The 18,029-nt window shown below is 39.8% G+C and overlaps 1 protein-coding gene across 3 annotated transcripts in view; it reads right to left on the reverse strand.

Annotated features, from left to right (window-relative positions):
• NEK6 (NIMA related kinase 6) overlaps positions 1 to 18,029 on the reverse strand; it is a 374,972-nt gene that overhangs the window by 57,040 nt on the left and 299,903 nt on the right. For all 3 annotated transcript variants that reach the window (XM_073600366.1, XM_073600368.1, XM_073600367.1), the window contains exon 8: positions 4,888 to 4,982. In XM_073600366.1, the coding sequence (XP_073456467.1) occupies positions 4,888 to 4,982 (95 nt within the window). The remainder of the gene's footprint in view (positions 1 to 4,887; positions 4,983 to 18,029) is intronic.

The raw sequence follows: 18,029 nt of genomic DNA on the forward strand, positions 1-18,029 counted from the left end.
GCTTTATGGTATATGAGAGTGCTTATTATGGAAAGCAAAAGTGGTGAGTTTGTGTCCCAGCGACAAAGTATTCTGTATATGTAGCAGATGAGTATACATCAAATTGTCAAATTGTCTCCTATTCACAGGCGTTCTTGGTGTCTGTAGTTCTTATTGAAATCAGATATAGAAGAAAATATAAAATGCCATAGAAAAAACAAAAACTTTCGCCGATCCAGATTTTTATTTTCTGCTCACTCAGAAGGCCTAGAGTCTGTGTGAAATAATATGTTTGTATGAAGCTGGCCATAGACCAGTAGAATTTCATGTTAAATATTTTCATTTTTCGATTCAAGCCCAATTCATGTTCTTTTTCAATGTCTTCATTTTTTTTTTTTTTTTGTAAAGTGGCTTGTGCGCACAAAATTTCTAAATTATGGGACATGTAGTCCTAAAGCAGAGGATCAGAGCGTTGTGAAGAGAGTAAGGAGTTTGCGATCAGGGAGGCTATGCAAAGGGACCGAGGCTGTGGCTGTTATTTGCAAGTAAAAGCGCTCCATGAGAATAGAAACATATATAATTCTGCTGTGGGCTTGTCCACGCTTGCCTGCAATATAACTGGGTGCATGTTTACCGTGGCAAGACTTTTTAATAGAAACATTAATTCGTTTGAGTTGAATTTGTCAATACTGATTTTCCCTTATCAATGAAACTTTCTAATTCTTGCCTGTGCACATCAATACTTAGTGATGATGTGATGGGAGGTGTAGGGGCTATCCAATCATGTAATCTGCTTGATGCCTGTTTTGTCCATATGTCCACTAGTCATCTTTGGGAGCGCACAATGCTGCCACTCCATAGAGTGCACACAAAGGCAGCCTTGTCTCTGTATTTGCTTAAAAGGGGAAGTACAGCCAAAGCTTGTTTGGCTGTACTTCTCCTGTGGATCATGGGAGTTATGCTCATTCTGCACTCCTGTAACCCGTTTTCAGCTGCCACCGGGCTGAAGCCACAGAGCTGCTCCAGGCTAGGGAAAGAATCGTGACCATATGTTCGGGATCCACCAGATGCCTGGACCGGCACCTGGCACAGCCTCTTAGCGAGCTGATGAGAGCCTGAGCCAGCTGTTCCTGCCCCCTACACAACCCAGTACTCTAGTGAGTGCGCTGGGGGGGGGGCGCAGAGAAGACAGCAGTGACTGACAGGATGAGAAGGAAGAACCGAGCGATCAGCAGAAAACAGATGCTGTTAAAAAATAAATAATTATCCCAAACTTCTCTTGTAAACAGAACTTTAATGATTTTATACTTATTGCAGCAGAACAAAGATAGAGATTAGCAAAAAAAAAAAAAAACCACACACTAGCGTCTGGAGAAAACTAAGACATTAATTTAAACATAATGGTTTAGATATATTTAAAGTTGAATTCCCTCTATGATCTTTATGAATGAACCTTCCTTTACTACTGCTCATAATACTTGAAGAACATTTAACCAGAAGAGAAAATAATCAATTAATCTCAGGCAGCTCTTGCTATAACATAATAATATCCAAAAAAAGTGACATAATGTGAATGCCACTAATGTAATAATAAGTGACAAACAGTGGTACAAATATAAACATAAGTGACATAAGTCTGTTTTTGATAACGTCGCCTATCGACGAAACGCATCAACTGATGTTCCTGTCACTTCCAGCCCAACAAGTAGAAAGCATGCTGGGCTCTAGGCAGCGTCCATCTTCCTGCATACCCTGAGGGCCATTTTGTATATACACTATCTCACAAAAGTGAGTACATAACACCCCTCACATTTTTGTAAATATTTTATTATATCTGTTCATGTGACAACACTGAAGAAATGACTATTGGTACAATGTAAAGTAGTGCGTGTACAGATTGTATAACAGTGTAAATTTGCTGTCCCCTCAAAATAACTCAACACACAGCCATTAATGTCTAAACCACTGGCAACAAAAGTGAGTACACCCCTAAATGAAAATGTCCAAATTGGGCCCAAAGTGTCAATATTTTGTGTGGCCACCATTATTTTCCAGCACGGCCTTAACTCTCTTGGGCATGGAGTTCACCAGAGCTTCACAGATTGCCACTGGAGTCCTCTTCCACTCCTCCATGAAGACATCACGGAGCTGGTGGATGTTAGAGACTTTGCGCTCCTCCACCTTCCATTTGAGGATGCTCCACACATGCTCAATAGGGTTTAGGTCTGGGGACATGCTTGGCCAGTCCATCACCTTTACCTTCAGCTTCTTTAGCAAGGCAGTGGTCATCTTGGAGTTGTGTTTGGGGTCGTTATCGTGTTGGAATACTGTCCTGTGGCCCAGTCTCTGAAGGAAGGGGATCATGCTCTGCTTCAGTATATCACAGTACATGTTGGCATTCATGGTTCCCTCAATGAACTGTAGCTCTCCAGTGCCAGCAGCACTCATGCAACCCCAGACCATGACACTCCCACCACCATGCTTGACTGTAGGCAAGACACACTTGTCTTTCTACTCCTCACCTGGTTGCCGCCACACATGCTTGACACCATCTGAACCAAATAAGTCTATCTTGGTCTCATCAGACCACAGGACATGGTTCCAGTAATCCATGTCCTTAGTCGGCTTGTATTCAGCAAACTGTTTGCAGGCTTTCATGTGCTTCATCTTTAGAAGAGGCTTCCTTCTGGGATAATAGCCACGCAGACCAATTTGATGCAGCGTGCGGCATATGGTCTGAACACTGACAGGCTGATCCCCCCACCCCTTTAACCTCTACAGTAATGCTGGCAGCACTCATTTGTCTATTTCCCAAAGGCAACCTCTGGATATGACGCTGAGCACATGCACTCAAATTCTTTGGTTGACCATGGCGAGGTCTGTTCTGAGTGGAACCTGTCCTGTAAAAACCGCTGTATGGTCTTGGCCACTGTGCTGCAGCTCAGTTTCAGGGTCTTGGCAATCTTATACCCTAGGCCATCTTTATGCAGTGCATCAATTCTTTTTTTCAGATCCTCAGAGAGTTCTTTGCCATAAGGTGCCATGTTGAACTTGCAGTGACCAGTATGAGAGAGTGAGAGCGATAACACCAAATTTAACACACCTACTCCCCATTCACACCTGAGACCTGAGTAACACTAACGAATCACATGACACCGGAGAGGGAAAATGGCTAATTGGGCCCAATTAGGGGTGTACTCACTTTTGTTGCCAGCGCTTTAGACATTAATGGCTGTGTCAAGTTATTTTGAGGGGACAGCAAATTTACACTGTTATGCAAGCTGTACACTCATTACTTTACATTGTAGCAAAGTGTCATTTCTTCAGTGTTGTCATATGAAATGATATAATAAAATATTTACAAAAATGTGAGGGGTGTACTCACTTTTGTGAGATATTGTATATACAGTGGCTTTTTTTACATTGCAATTTTATACTGCAATTTTTAAACAAATAAACCTAAAAAGGATTTTATACTATGGGAGACTTTCACTCCATTTATTTTTCACCTGCTTAATAATCGAGTGGGAGAATCCCTAGGACCACTACAGGGAGGAACTTTGGATTCGTGAGAGCAAGACACAAGGGATTGTGGGACAGGCCCCCCAAAAACCTACAAGCTTTGCTGACTTTCCTTGCTATAAGGCTAGGAAGTCACCAACATCTGGTGAGTGCAGTGTGAACATATTATTACACGTGGAGGAGCACATAGGGGAAACCCTGGAAACGAAGTACAAAGCATTCAAGATTGCACTAAAGACTGTTTGCACTGTCACTTTTATTTTTATCTGTCACTTATGTTTATATTTGTACTATTGTTTGTCACTTATTATGGCATTCACATTATGTCACAATTTTTTGGATATTAGTTCCTGTTATAGCAAGCGTTGCCTGCGATTAATTGATTATTGGTTAACCCTTTTTGGGCATAATAGACCACAGCCGCACAAATTATTGTTATTTTGTTAGTGTTTGTCTTCCTAGGCGCGGGTGTTTCTTATCTTAAGAAGAGAAAATAGTCTAAGAACCTTCGAATTTGCCCCATTCTCACATCAGCTAGTTATTTCACAGAGACTAGATGCACATACAGTTTAACTGAACCTTTTTTTTAAATACACATCTATGCAACGTGAACAGACTTGCATTGGGAGAATGAGCAGTAAAGCAGGACCATTTTCTAGGAGTTACATGGCTCAATTTCTCATTTTTTCGATTTTGTCTTTCTGAATTGGGCATAGTAGTTAATTCATAAAACCTATTCACTTGCAATGCATTATAAAGCTAATATTTGTGGGCAAATGACCATCGCATTTATTTTAGCTTGCTGTACATACCATTCCAAATCCAAAGGCATTATCAGTGAGTTGCCAGTCCTTCCTTATAACAGCCTGCACTCTTCTTATGTTTTAGCTACAAAGGTGGGGTAGGACTCCATATTCATGCCCATGGATTTAAAATGTTCAACAAGCTCATAGAGGTGTGATGGTCAGGTGTTCTTTTTTGACCATATAGTGTAAAGAGAGCACTTAGTGAGAAAGTATGAAGATAATCAAGGGAACATGCAGAAGAGGCTTTTCTTCTCCTTTGTGGTTTGTTCCTAAGTAGGACTTTTTCCTTTAAAAGTTTAATAGTTCTTATAAAAGAGAAAAGAAAAAATTTGATCTAAATTATCTCATTTGGCAATATCCCCAACTCATAATATATGATATGCTCAACAGCAAATGGACCAACTGTCAACCTTTGATCGTAAAGAGAGCCAATACAGTTCCTGCTGCTGGACATTAATTTTGAACTCTAGAGATTCTCCACCTTTTCTTGCTAGAAGTGGAAACGCCCTTTAGTTTGTTTCCTTAAAACTAAAAAACCATGAGGTTAGTTATTATTTTCTGCATGTACTTGAATACTCACCTCATACAAGAGGCAGCCCAGGGACCAAATATCTGACTTGAAATTGTAGCCATTTTCATGAATTCTCTCGGGGGACATGTAATAAGGTGTTCCCACTGCAATACAGAAGAGTTCATTAAACACACAATATACAATATGCTATTGTATAAAATGCTGTGTAAAGTTTTGACCATCACTTCATAATACTTTTTTCCAACAATATACATGCCCTTTAAATAGCCAAAGAAGGGCAGTCATATAATCCACTTTAGAGATTACTCATGAAAGTATTGTTACAGATCTATCTTATTGAAAGTGTATAAAAGAATAAAAAAGCATTATCGAAAAAGAAGGGGTATGAAGCTGGTGCTGTAGCACCTTGCGTAAAATAAACGTGCTATTCTCACACAGAGAACAATGCTTTGAAGTTCTAACTTGTATTAGATCTTATGCTCAGTGGACTGAAAATCTTGTTAAAAATTCAGAGAGCTCACGAAGTTAAGAAAACGATAGAAGTAAATAATGTTACCTTTATATCAAGGTAAGCAATACTTCTTATCAACAGAATAGTTGAGGTTAACACTACAGATAAGGGGAAATTCATTTTTATTTTACCTAAATAAATGCTTAAAGCTCAAGATAACCTTATATGTGTTTCTTACGTGTAAAAAATTTTCCGTGTGCTCTTTATTTTGTCGGGTACATTATCTATCTCTTTTTCTTACCACGACTGCTAACTTTTTCCTGTCCTTTTGGCTCCTCTTACTTTTTCCCTCCATGATTGCCTTGGGTGATCTATACTTAAAAATGTCCCCATGTTTACAGACTGGGACCCTTAAAGGGCACATTCTCTCACAACAAAGTGTGCCATACCTGGTATTGCATAAAGTGTGGTGCAATGCATTGCAGTGCCATGCATTTTTTTTATGGACCCCCAATGTATCAGCTGCATTAAAGTGCACAATTGAGATTTTTTTGCTGGGTTCAATTAGGGCAGTTTTGATGCCATCTTATTGAAGTTGATTAATCCACCATTTTATGTAGATTGCTTTGCAATTTCAAAATAAATGGAACTGAAAGTTTCCCGTGTTTATTGTCAGTTTAAAAGTAAACTTTGTAAATATGATTTCTTATAATTGTATATTTTATTATTAAAGTGACTTTGTCACTACAAAAACACTTTGGACAAGAAACACTCTGTAAACAAATTAGCATTAATACTCCTAATAACCATCCTACAGCTCGTACCTCAGATCTCTGCTCCTTTGCAGAGTTAAGATCTCCTGCAGAATCTTATCATCTGCACACTTCTGGACCTGTCAGATGACTGGTTCCCCACGCATACTGTGGTCCCACCCAGTGGCCACTACATCATTACAAGACACGTAGGTGACATGAAATTCAGTGGATGGAACCACACACAGACATCCAACACATCTGAAAGTGTCGGAGGTAAAGAGTCTCCTGGAGGACATAACTCTACAAAGCAGCAAAGATCCAAGGAAGGCAGAGTGCTTTTTGGCCAATGTTTTTTTTTTTTTTAGTTTTAGAGTAGAGAGGAATTAGAATACCTGTCAGGGTTTTATCCCGGTCTTTGTCCCCTCTAGGTAGGGAGATTTATTTGGGTAACCATTATCAGTAAAAGTGAAAGAAAATCACAAATTTTGAGCAGTCACCAGAAAAGGAATAGAGGGGAAATCGTCCAAAGAGGACATTCGTTTTTCTGACTCTGGTGACTATCTGTGATTTTCCTCACTTTGGGGAGATTTCCTTACACTTCTTGTTGAGGTTTTTGGACAGGAAGTGAAAGGAGATTTCACCAATGAAAAACATATGGCAAAAAAGTGAGATAAGTATAACCCTCCTTTGCTCCATCCAAAATATGCAAAAAGGTTTGGCTTCAGTTCTACTATAAGATTAAATGTATAGACTCTTGCATAAGGTCAGCCATGACTGATTCTCTTTAAAAATTGCTCATTTTTTGATAATCTTCTACTTTTTAGTTAGACCAAGGAAAGCTTAACTACAAATTGCTATTTTTTTCAAAGAAAAATAAAGTAAAACATGGATTATTTTATTTTTATAAAAATTCAATCTTTCAGTAAAAATATGCTCTTAAAAAACATGTGGATTCTGTTTATTTAGCATGGTAAACTGATCCAACAATGACTGCAGCCAACAGTCAGAAAGCTTGCTACCAGAGTGGCTTGTGATCCAAGAGGATTTGAACTAAGTGAGAGTTAAATCATAGGAGTTTAAAACTTCTTAGTAACATTTTTTAAATAAGTATTACACATACCTGGAACTGTTATGAGTGGTAGCAAGTTTAAAGTTTTGTTCATAGCACAGTATGCCATATACATACTGAAGCAACAGTTCAAAGGTGAATACCTCTGGCAGACTTGAACAAGTTGCTCTTCTTTAGAAGCTTGTATGAGTGACCTGGAGGATTAAGATGCAACACTAGGGGAAATAAATAACCTTGAGAAGAATATGATTTTTTTCTTACTGGGCAGGCAGTTAATGTGGAGGGTGAAGGCCTTAGGAAGGTTGATCTGGTAGGAAGCTGGGTTACTTTAGTCAGGGGGGTGTGGCAGGGGTTCTCAAAAACAGAAGGTCAGGACTGTGTTTGAGCATCCAAACAAATTTGTCAAGAGAAGTGAAAATATGAAGGTGACAAACCTAGAAGTGGACACCCTAGGTGTTATTGTTTTCTAGAACAGGCAAAAGAGCAACACATCTAGTAGGGGTGGGGATTGTAATGTAGAAAGCCCTGCACAAGTGCTGGTAATAAGTGATTCCATCATCACGAGGGCCAACAGAACAATTTGTCACCACGATTGTGGTGCTGTAAATTTGATTGTGGTTGCTGTCTCCCTGGTGCCAGAGTCTGGCATGGTGTGGACCAAGTAGACAGATAACTGGAAGGGGGTGGGCATGACCCAGCTTTCGTGGTCCTTGGACCAATGACAGAATACATGAAAAGTGGCAGATTCTTAATCAATTTTTAGTGCTAGACTGTAAGTCGAGGGGAGGCAACTCCAAGGTTTTATTCTCTGGAACATTGACTCTGCCATACACATCACAAAAAAAGGACAAAGAGAACTAAATGCTTAGAGCTGGGTGTAAGAGGCTAGGATTTGTTTTTAGTTGTGAATATAGTAAATTTGGACATTGCTAAAGTGTTTCACATGGTTACCCTCAGGTAGACAATGTGTAAGTTACATTCTACAGGCTTAGAAAATTCAGTCTTTTTAAATGGATTGAAAACTGTCTAAAAGATCACATTCAATGATTAGTGATTAATGATTCATACTCTGAATTATCTAAGGTTCTTTGTCACATAGCCCAAGATTCAGTTTTGTAGCCAGTTCATAAACTATGGGGAGTTTAGATTAAAAACACCATTCTATCTATGCAAATGAAACAAAGCTATGTAGTGGTAAAAGTTCCTATACCAGCCTGTAATACCGCTTCATTACCAGCCCATTTTCAATTTTCAGGGCTGTGATAGTTATGCCCCGTACACACGGTCGGATTTTCCGATGGAAAATGTTCGATCGGAGCGTGTTGTCGGAAATTCCGACCATGTGTAGGCTCCATCACACATTTTCCATCGGATTTTCCGACACACAAAGTTTGAGAGCAGGATATAACATTTTCCAACAACAAAATCCGTTGTCGGAAATTCCGATCGTGTGTACACAAATCCGACGGACAAAGTGCCACGCATGCTCAGAATAAATACAGAGATGAAAGCTATTGGCCACTGCCCCGTTTATAGTCCCGACGTACGTGTTTTACGTCACCGCGTTTAGAACGATCGGATTTTCCGACAACTTTGTGTGACCGTGTGTATGCAAGACAAGTTTGAGCCAACATCCGTTGGAAAAAATCCTAGGATTTTGTTGTCGGAATGTCCGAACAAAGTCCGACCGTGTGTACGGGGCATTAGACTGACAATTACTCCATCAGACAACACTGTATTCAAATGATGTCATATTTTTTTAAGACAGAGCTTTCATTTGTTGATATTTAAAAAACAGTATTTATATTTACTACAAAAAGTAAAAAAAATACCAACAACTTGAAAAAAATAAATAAATTCCCCTTTCTTTCTATTAAAATAAAAATGCCATGACAGTACAAACACCCCCCCCCCCCCCCCCAAAAAAAAAATTACCCTTTTTTAGAAAGTAGACACCCCAAGGTAACCTAATTTTTTGTCACAATTTTTTGGAAATAAATAAACATGCAGGTGTGGCAGGGGTTAAAACATGGAATTTATCCTCCAAGAAACAATATCTCCTATCGCAATCCTAACATGTGTAACCTGAGTGATGATTGTATTGTGTTTAGTTAGGAATGTGTAGTTTTTAAGGCAAACTGTTAGTTGTACTTTGTTATGCACACGGCTATGTGCACTGGTTGACCGGTGTATGCCCCAATGGCCCTGTTTTGTACCTCAACAGCAAAAAAAAAAATTGAAATAAAAAGAATAAAAAAAAAAAAAAACATGGAATTTAGTATTGATACACTCAATACAGGTCATACACAGAGGGAGAAGAAGATAAAGGGGCTAATCTACAGGTCAAATGCAGTGGGAGGAAGGAGATGAAGGAGTTAAAATGCAGATGTGCAGGATAAAGGAGGTGAAATGTAATTATACAGGTCACAGAAAGAGGCAAGCTGTAGATCAGTATAGCTAAAAAAAGGAAGGGATTCAAAAAAATCTATGATTATCTGTTGCTGCTGTGATCTGTGTTCTGGTCTGGCCTTAACAAATTACTTTTTCAATCATTGGCTCCTATTTTTAACCGAGGAAGCAGAGGGCTCACGGACATAAACACTGCACTGTTTATATCTGTGATCTGTCAGATTTTTTGCCTTATGACCAACCACAGAGATCCCAAGGTACAGAGCCCCTCAGTTCAGCTCTGTACAGTGTCTGTTAATTGAATTGTCCAAAGGCAACTCAGTTCACAGGTATGAACAGTTGCAATGGCCATCTGACGGTTCCGGTTCCATGTAAATGGCACTGGGAAAATAACCAACCACTGCTCAATGATGGGTAAAAGACGTTTCTAACTTAAGTGATAAATTGGATGCACTGTTTATTTGGACAATTTCATAGCAAATGAGTTCTTCACTTGAGGACTGAAAACAATAAAACGTCGTACACACGATCAGATTATCAGATGAATTTTTGTCCGTTTTTTGTTGTATGCTAGTCTCATGTTGAAAGTGAAGAGGCTACTTCCATACGTAAATTCTCAAAGGACAGAATTCAACTTCAGAAGTGATGTCATGTGTTGAATTGTTTTGTATGTATTCTTTATTTTCTGAGCATGTGTAGTCTTGCTCTTAAGATTTTTTTTGAACGAAAACTGTACTAATTATATGAAAAAATAGGAGGTTGTGTTCACATACGATAAATAGTTTATAGCCTGCACATACAGTTTTTGCCATCCGAAGATTCATAATCGGTTGTCGAAAGCACCAAACTAATGATCCAAAAATAGGCAGATTGTTCGTCGAATGAAATTTTACTTCCGATTTTCTTATCGTGTGTATGAGCCTTAATGCATCATAGAATCTAGGGAAATAAACATGGTAGAGCCAATGTAAAAGGCTCTGGGTGTCCAAGTGGATTATAGGCTTAAAAAGGGGTTATAAACCCACGTGGTTTTTCACTTCAATGCATTCTATGCATTGAGGTGAAAAACCTCTTGTAGGGCACCAGAGCCCCCCTTGTACTTACCTGAGCCTGATCGTTCCTGCGCCGGGGACGAGCACACCCGCTCCAGCCGGTGTCTCGGGACCTGATTGGATAGATTGATAGCAGCGCAGCCATTGGCTCCCGCTGCTGTCAATTGAATCCAATGACGTGGGAGCCAGGGGGCGGAGCCGAGTCCTGCTGTATGTGTCAATGGACGCAGGAGCAGGACACGCGAGCGCACGAGTGCCCCGAGGGAGAGCGCTTCTCTGACAGGGCATTCGAGAAGAGGAGGAGCCAGGAGTGCCGCTGGGGGACCCCAGAAGAGGAGGATCGGGGCCACTCTGTGCAAAACCAACTGCACAGAGGAGGTAAGTATGACATGTTTGTTTAAAAAAAAAGTTTAAATTTCCTTTAGTAACAGCATCCAATGCCAATAAACAACCTATAGAGAGAGCAAGATACTTTATTGTATCAAAAAGGCAAAGACATAAGAGATCGACTTAAAGCAGACCTTCACTCCAAAAATGCATTTTCCATCTCTAAATTCCTCCTTAATCTTGCATTTGTAAAAAGCATTAATAAAATCACATCTTAAAATGCAATTAAAAATTGGTTTATAGTTTACAAAAAGGATGATGTGGAAGTGGAAAGAGTATATAGAAAAGCAATTGAATTAGTAAAGAACATTTACAACCTCAGCTATTAAGAGGGAATATGGTCACCTTGTAAACCTTTTTAAATGGCCCGCATAGAAACTCACTGGAAAACTGTTTATTTCAGATGCCTAAAAAAGACAAGGGGCACTCTTTGCATCTGGAGGGAAAGAATTGTATTCTTAGCATACGGAGAGGATTCTTTATAGTAACAGCTGTGAAAATGTGGACCAGTCTTCCACAGGATATATGTCTAGCCATTGTAGCCAACGGATCCGTTAAAAAAGGTGCAAGTGTTTCTAAATGAGCAACATATAAAATGATATCAAATCGGTATTAAACTCAAAACCAAAAATGTAACATATTTGCAGCTTACCAAACCTTAGATATGGTGGCTGCATTTGATTTCTTTTTTCTTTTTTTTTTTTTTTTAAGGCTTTTTTTTTGCCACTGTTTTCACCTGGTGATCTGGCCAGTAACACACCTCGTTTAATAGAGTGCCCCCACTCTGGATGAAGGAGCACCAGAGGCTCATTTAGACAGCAGCATTGCCAGGAGTTCAATACAGGAGTGTTAGATGTACTAGAAGATTTAGCTACACTAAACAAATTGAAGCCAAACTTCGGCTCACACTGCACTTACAGCATTTCCTATTAGGATAAAGGTTTTACATAAATAAATTAAAAGTCAATCATTGTAAGCACCCCTGTCAGTGGTAAATGGTTTGTCTCAACACTCTAACTGCTGCATTTGCTAGAAAGCTTGTTCTGTTGAAAAAAAAAAAAAAAACAGACTTACTGGCTGGATCAGCAGATAAAAAGGAAAGAAAGCCTAAAAAAAAGAAAACAAATGCAGCCATCACATTTAAGATTTGGTAGGCTGCAAATGTTTGCTTTTGTGTTAAGCACCTTTTTCTTTTTTTTATAAGGAATAGCAACTGTTTATCCAACCTTACCATGCATTACCAGTTACAATGCTACCTTTGTACTAAGTAAAACATAGAGTTTCAAGGAAAGGGGTGAAAATAATTAGCTAGATCATGAAACTACATAGTAGACAGATTTAGGGGAAACTCTGTAGTGGCGGATACCACCCCGGCCTACAATATGTGTGGGATCAGTGACAGGAAGAGATGCTTGACAAGACTGATGCTCATTAGTAAAATCACATCCATATTTATGAGAGGGATTAGCACAAGTGATGGACGAATGTCTGCATGCTACCACTGCATAACATGCAACCAAAGGGGCAGACGACAATGCTGCCTTGACAACACAAAGCTCTACACAATACATGTACGCTCATGTTCTCTGAGAGGAGTTCACAGCTTACTGTCAAATAATTGCTCCCTGTGGGGCAGTATGAACTTTTCTGGGGTAATTAAATAATGGTAAGCTCCATGCTGAAGTGCCTTATTGCCATTACAAAATGATTAATTTGTTTCCCCCAGATTTAGTGTGTATGTTTAAGCCAAAAACTATAACTGGATAGGCAATTAGTGGCCATTGCAAAAAAAAAAAAAAAAAAAAAAAACTCTTTTACATTGTCACATGAAAAAGACATATATGACATAAGCCAGGCAAGTCATCAGAACACGAGTTACCTAAACAAAGCCAATATACCCATTATCATATGTCTCAATAACATAATTCCATCCAACTGGATGTGTGAAACCCACATTCACACCTGGAATCAAGATGTGTCAACCAAATGTAGGAAAAAGAAAGATAATAAAAAAGTTAGCACATACACATACACATGCATATTACAACAAAAAAGATTTTCAAAGCATGTCATTGATCATGCAGGAACAAGCAAATCATGCCTCATCTTCTATGCAGCTGTGATGTGCGCATGCAGACTACAGCATATACAGACATACCCCACCTTTAAGTACACAATGGGGTTTATTTACTAAAGCTGGAAAGTGCAAAATCAGGCTCATTTCTGCATAGAAACCAATGAGCTTCTAACCCCAGCTTGTTCAATTAAGCTTTGGTAATAAAACCTGGAAGGTTTCATTGGTTTCTATGCAGAAGTGAGCCTGATGTTGCACTTTCCAGCTTTAGTAAATAAAACCCATTGTGTACTCAAAAGTGGGGTATGCCTGTACACCCACCCAGAATTTACTACCACGTGTAGTTTACTATGGAATGTGTGTTCCAGAATCCAACCGTACACCAGCTGTGTCTAAAATAAGAATGTGAATTTCTCTGTTTTTGGGTTTCTAACTGCTGTTAGCATTTTTAAATGCGCATAACATATGGAGTTAAAACCGCATGAAGCTCAAGGCCATCATTAAAGGAGACTTAAAAAAAAAACTTTCATCAATTTTTTAATAAAGCGTTGAAATGCGCATTCCCCTATAGGAACATTTCCTATAGGAATAGTAGGCACAAAAGCTGAATTATTAGGATGTTCATTGTGCATGGCAAATTAGGACTTTGCTGTATGCATTCAACATCAGTTTACAATTACAATATCTCACAAAAGTGAGTACACCTCTCACATTTTTGTAAATATTTTATTATATCTTTTCCTGTGACAACACTGAAGAAATGACACTTTGCTACAATGTAAAGTAGTGAGTGTGCAGCTTGTATAACAGTGTAAATTTGCTGTCCCCTCAAAATAACTCAGCACACAGCCATTAATGTCTAAACCACTGGCAACAAACGTGAGTACACCCCTAAGTGAAAATGTCCAAAATGTGCCCAAAGTGTCAATATTTTGTGTGGCCACCATTATTTTCCAGCACTGACTTAACCCTCTTGGGCATGGAGTTCACCAGAGCTTCACAGGTTGCCACTGGAGTCCTCTTCCACTCCTCCATGACGACATCACGGAGCTGGTGGATGTTAGAGACCTTGCACTCCTCCAATTTCCATTTGAGGATGCGCCACAGATGCTTAATAGGGTTTAGGTCTGGAGACATGCTTGGCCAGTTCATCACCTTTACCCTCAGCTTCTTAAGCAAGGCAGTGGTCATGTTGGAGGTGTTTGTTTGGGATCGTTATCATGTTGGAATACTGCCCTCTCGAAGGGAGGGGATCATGCTCTGCTTCAGTATGTCACAGCACATGTTGGCATTCATGGTTCCCTCAATGAACTGTAGCTCCCCAGTGCCGGCAGCACTTATACAGCCCCAGACCATGACACTCCCACCACCATGCTTGACTGTAGGCAAGACACTTGTTTTTGTACTCCTCACCAGGTTTCTGCCATACACACTTGACACCATCTGAACCAAATTAGTTTATGTTGGTTTCATCAGACCACAGGACATGGTTCCAGTAATCCATGTCCTTAGTCTGCTTGTCTTCAGCAAACTGTTTGCGGGCTTTCTTGTGCATCATCTTCAGAAGAGGCTTCCTTCTGGGACGACAGCCATGCAGACCAATTTGATGCAGTGTGCGGCGTATTGTCTGAGCACTGACAGGCTGACTCCCCACCCCTTCAACCTCTGCAGCAATGCTGGCAGCACTCATACATCTATTTTCCAAAGACAACCTCTGGATATGATGCTGAGTACGTGCACTCAACTTCTTTGGTTGACCATGGCGAGGCCTGTTCTGAGTGGAACCTCTCCTGTAAAAACCGCTGTATCGTCTTGGCCAACGTGCTGCAGCTCAGTTTCAGGGTCTTGGCAATCTTCTTATAGCCTAGGCCATCTTTATGTAGAGCAACCATTCTTTTTTTCAGATCCTCAGAAAGTTCTTTGCCATGAGGTGCCATGTTGAACTTCCAGTGACCAGTATGAGAGAGTGAGAGCGATAACACCAAATTTAACACACCTACTCCCCATTCACACCTGAGACCTTGTAACACTAATGAGTCACATGACACCGTTGAGGCAAAATGGCTAATTGGGCCCAATTTGGACATTTTCACTTAGGGGTGTACTCACTTTTGTTGCCAGCGGTTTAGACATTAATGGCTGTGTGTTGAGTTATTTTGAGGGGACAGCAAATTTATACTGGTATACAAGCTGTGCACTCACTACTTTACATTGTAGCAAAGTGTCATTTCTTCAGTGTTGTCACATGAAAAGATATAATACAATATTTACTTTTGTGAGATATTGTAGCCGAATAGGTCCAGGGAATCACTCATTCACCTGCATTTGAGGGGCCCATGATCCAATCGTACCATAACAATTTCTCTCTAGTCTTAATAACTTTAGTTAATCAGACTCTTTAATTCTGTTTCACACTTTTTCAAGCTTAGGGTTGATTTTATAAGGGCAAATAGACTGTTCACTTTACAAGGCAAGTTGCACTTTGCAAGGGAATTTTCCCCAGAGCTTAGTGAAGGAGGTGAAGCTCTGCTCATTTCCCTCATCCAGTCAAGTGCAAGCAAGAATGCTGTTTTTATTATCCTTGCACATGATTGGGTATTCTAGTGATATTTCACCACATTGACTGCTCTAGGGAAAAATTCCCTTGTGGAGTGTAACTTCCCTTTCAAAGTTAATACTGTAGCCTATTTGCCTTTATTAATTCAACCACATGGTGCTCCATTTAGGGCAAAGTGACAGTGTTCATGCAAAGATACCACCACCCCCAATCCACTGATACTAACCTTGCCACTCCTTCCATGCAACTTCTACTAAAATCCCCAGTTCTGGCTGGTGTCAGACACTAACGGCAGCAGTCAGTGACATCACTTTTTTCATTATGTTACTTGCCCAGGGGAGCGCTGGCAAGGTGAGTATCAGTGGATTGAGAGAAGATTTTTTTTTGCACAGACTCTGTCACTTTGCCCTGAATAAATATATACTAGGTCCATATAAAATTTGGCAAATGCACTTTTCATCCCAAAGTCTATACAACATGACATCAGTTGCAAGTGAAAGCAAGAAGATTTTTCATCAGTTTAGGGAGGGGCACTTAACAGCCATAGTGGTTAAGCTGGGGAGGTACATGAAGTAATACAAGCAAAAACAAGAACACACTTTAAAAAAATAATTGTCTGGGTGATTTTCTTGTGTCTAAAAATTCCTCAGATATAACTAAGAAGTCTAAATAAAAAATATATATATTTTGTTCCAGGAAAATTAGTTGGTTGACCCTGGGGGTGGGAGGTTGCATTTGGTGGACATCAGTCTTTTTTCAACCTCATTTACTATGTAACATGAAATAAACACAAAATGTGAGTTGCTAGTTGGCTAGGTATCACATTGACTTAATGACTACACACTTTAATATGCAATGACTAAAGTGAGACTAAATACAAAATGCCTGATACACATATTTATTACAAATCGGTGTTCAAAGCCTTAAAGCCATTGGATCACCATGAACCACTTAATTAGCATTTTTAGAAGGAGAGGTCAGCTGTGTTCATCATAGAATATTAAAGTAACCCTGTCATTAAAAAAAATCCAAGCAGATCTACCTGCAAAAAAGACAGTGAATACTTCCCTTTACTGCTATCTTTTCAACCACTCCACTCAAGAGAAATCCTTCACTTTCCAGTAGTGCTCAGTGGTTCCTTACACTTTAGCAGAAGATTACTATTGAAAGGACAAGTGTTCTGGCACCCTCCCAGCAATAGTGAAGATGGGGGGATACACAAGTATTTTTGCATGTAGACCTGTCAGTTTAAGTATTATGCTTAAAAGACACCAGACAAAGTGGCAGCATCTGCACTTAACCCATAGCAATGATGTGTATTCTTACCCAGCCACTTTCTCTCGCCACCTTCCTACACCTCCAGAGCCCTCACTAATAGAGCAGGGCTTCCAGGTATGGGAAAGCATGTGAACTTCCCAATGTGACAGTGCCAAAGCCAGAGAAGCTAATCACCAGGTCCAAATAACATTGGGATGATGTTGGGGTATCATGCTTTGACACCTATCGACATGGGAGCTTAGACAGGTTGCCATGCTTCGGCACGGAGGCAGCATGACTGTGTGCAGACATCCTTATGGCTAGAGCTCCAAAGAGATGAAGCTAAGGGGACAATAATACAGGGAGAATGCTATAGGCCTCCTAACCTGAGGGAGGAGGGGGAGACGGATCTCCTTTCACAATCTGGATTAGCCGCAAGGGTGGGAAGTGTTATCATAACAGATAATTTTAATTATCCAGACATTGACTGGGCGGAGGGAACGACGCATTTGTCTAAGGCTTGCCAGTTCCTAAATGTCTTGCAGGACAATTTTATGGGTCAGATGGTAGACGCACCAACTAGAAATAAAGCATTGCTGGATATACTGATTACCAGCAATACAGACCTGATCATGAATGTGGAAATACGGGGCAATTTAGGTAACAGCAATCACAGGTCAATTGGCTTCAGTATAAATCACACAAATAGGAAACATAAGGGGAATACAAAGACACTGAATTTCAAAAGAGCCAACTTCCCCAAACTACGAACCTTGCTAGAAGGCATAAATTGGGATAAAATCTTAGGAACAAAGAACACGGAGGAGAGATGGATTTACTTTACGAACATATTAAATAAGAGCATTAGCCAATGCATCCCATTGGGTAATACATTTAAAAGAGCAAACAAAAGTCCTGGATGGCTTAACGCCAATGTAAAAATGCATATAAAAGCAAAGGAGAAGGCCTTCAAATAATACAAAGTTGAGGGATCATCATCAGCATTCAGACTTTATAAAGAATGCAACAGGAAATGTAAGGGTGCAATTAGGGCGGCTAAGATGGAACACGAAAGACACGTAGTGGAGCAGAGCAAAAAAAAATCCCAAGAAATTCTTTAAGTATGTAAACAGTAAAAAAGGAGGACAGACCATATTAGCCCCATGAAGAATGAGGAAG

The sequence above is a fragment of the Aquarana catesbeiana genome, linkage group LG09, assembly GCF_042186555.1.
Source record: "Aquarana catesbeiana isolate 2022-GZ linkage group LG09, ASM4218655v1, whole genome shotgun sequence".
Taxonomy (NCBI): Eukaryota; Metazoa; Chordata; class Amphibia; order Anura; family Ranidae; genus Aquarana; species Aquarana catesbeiana.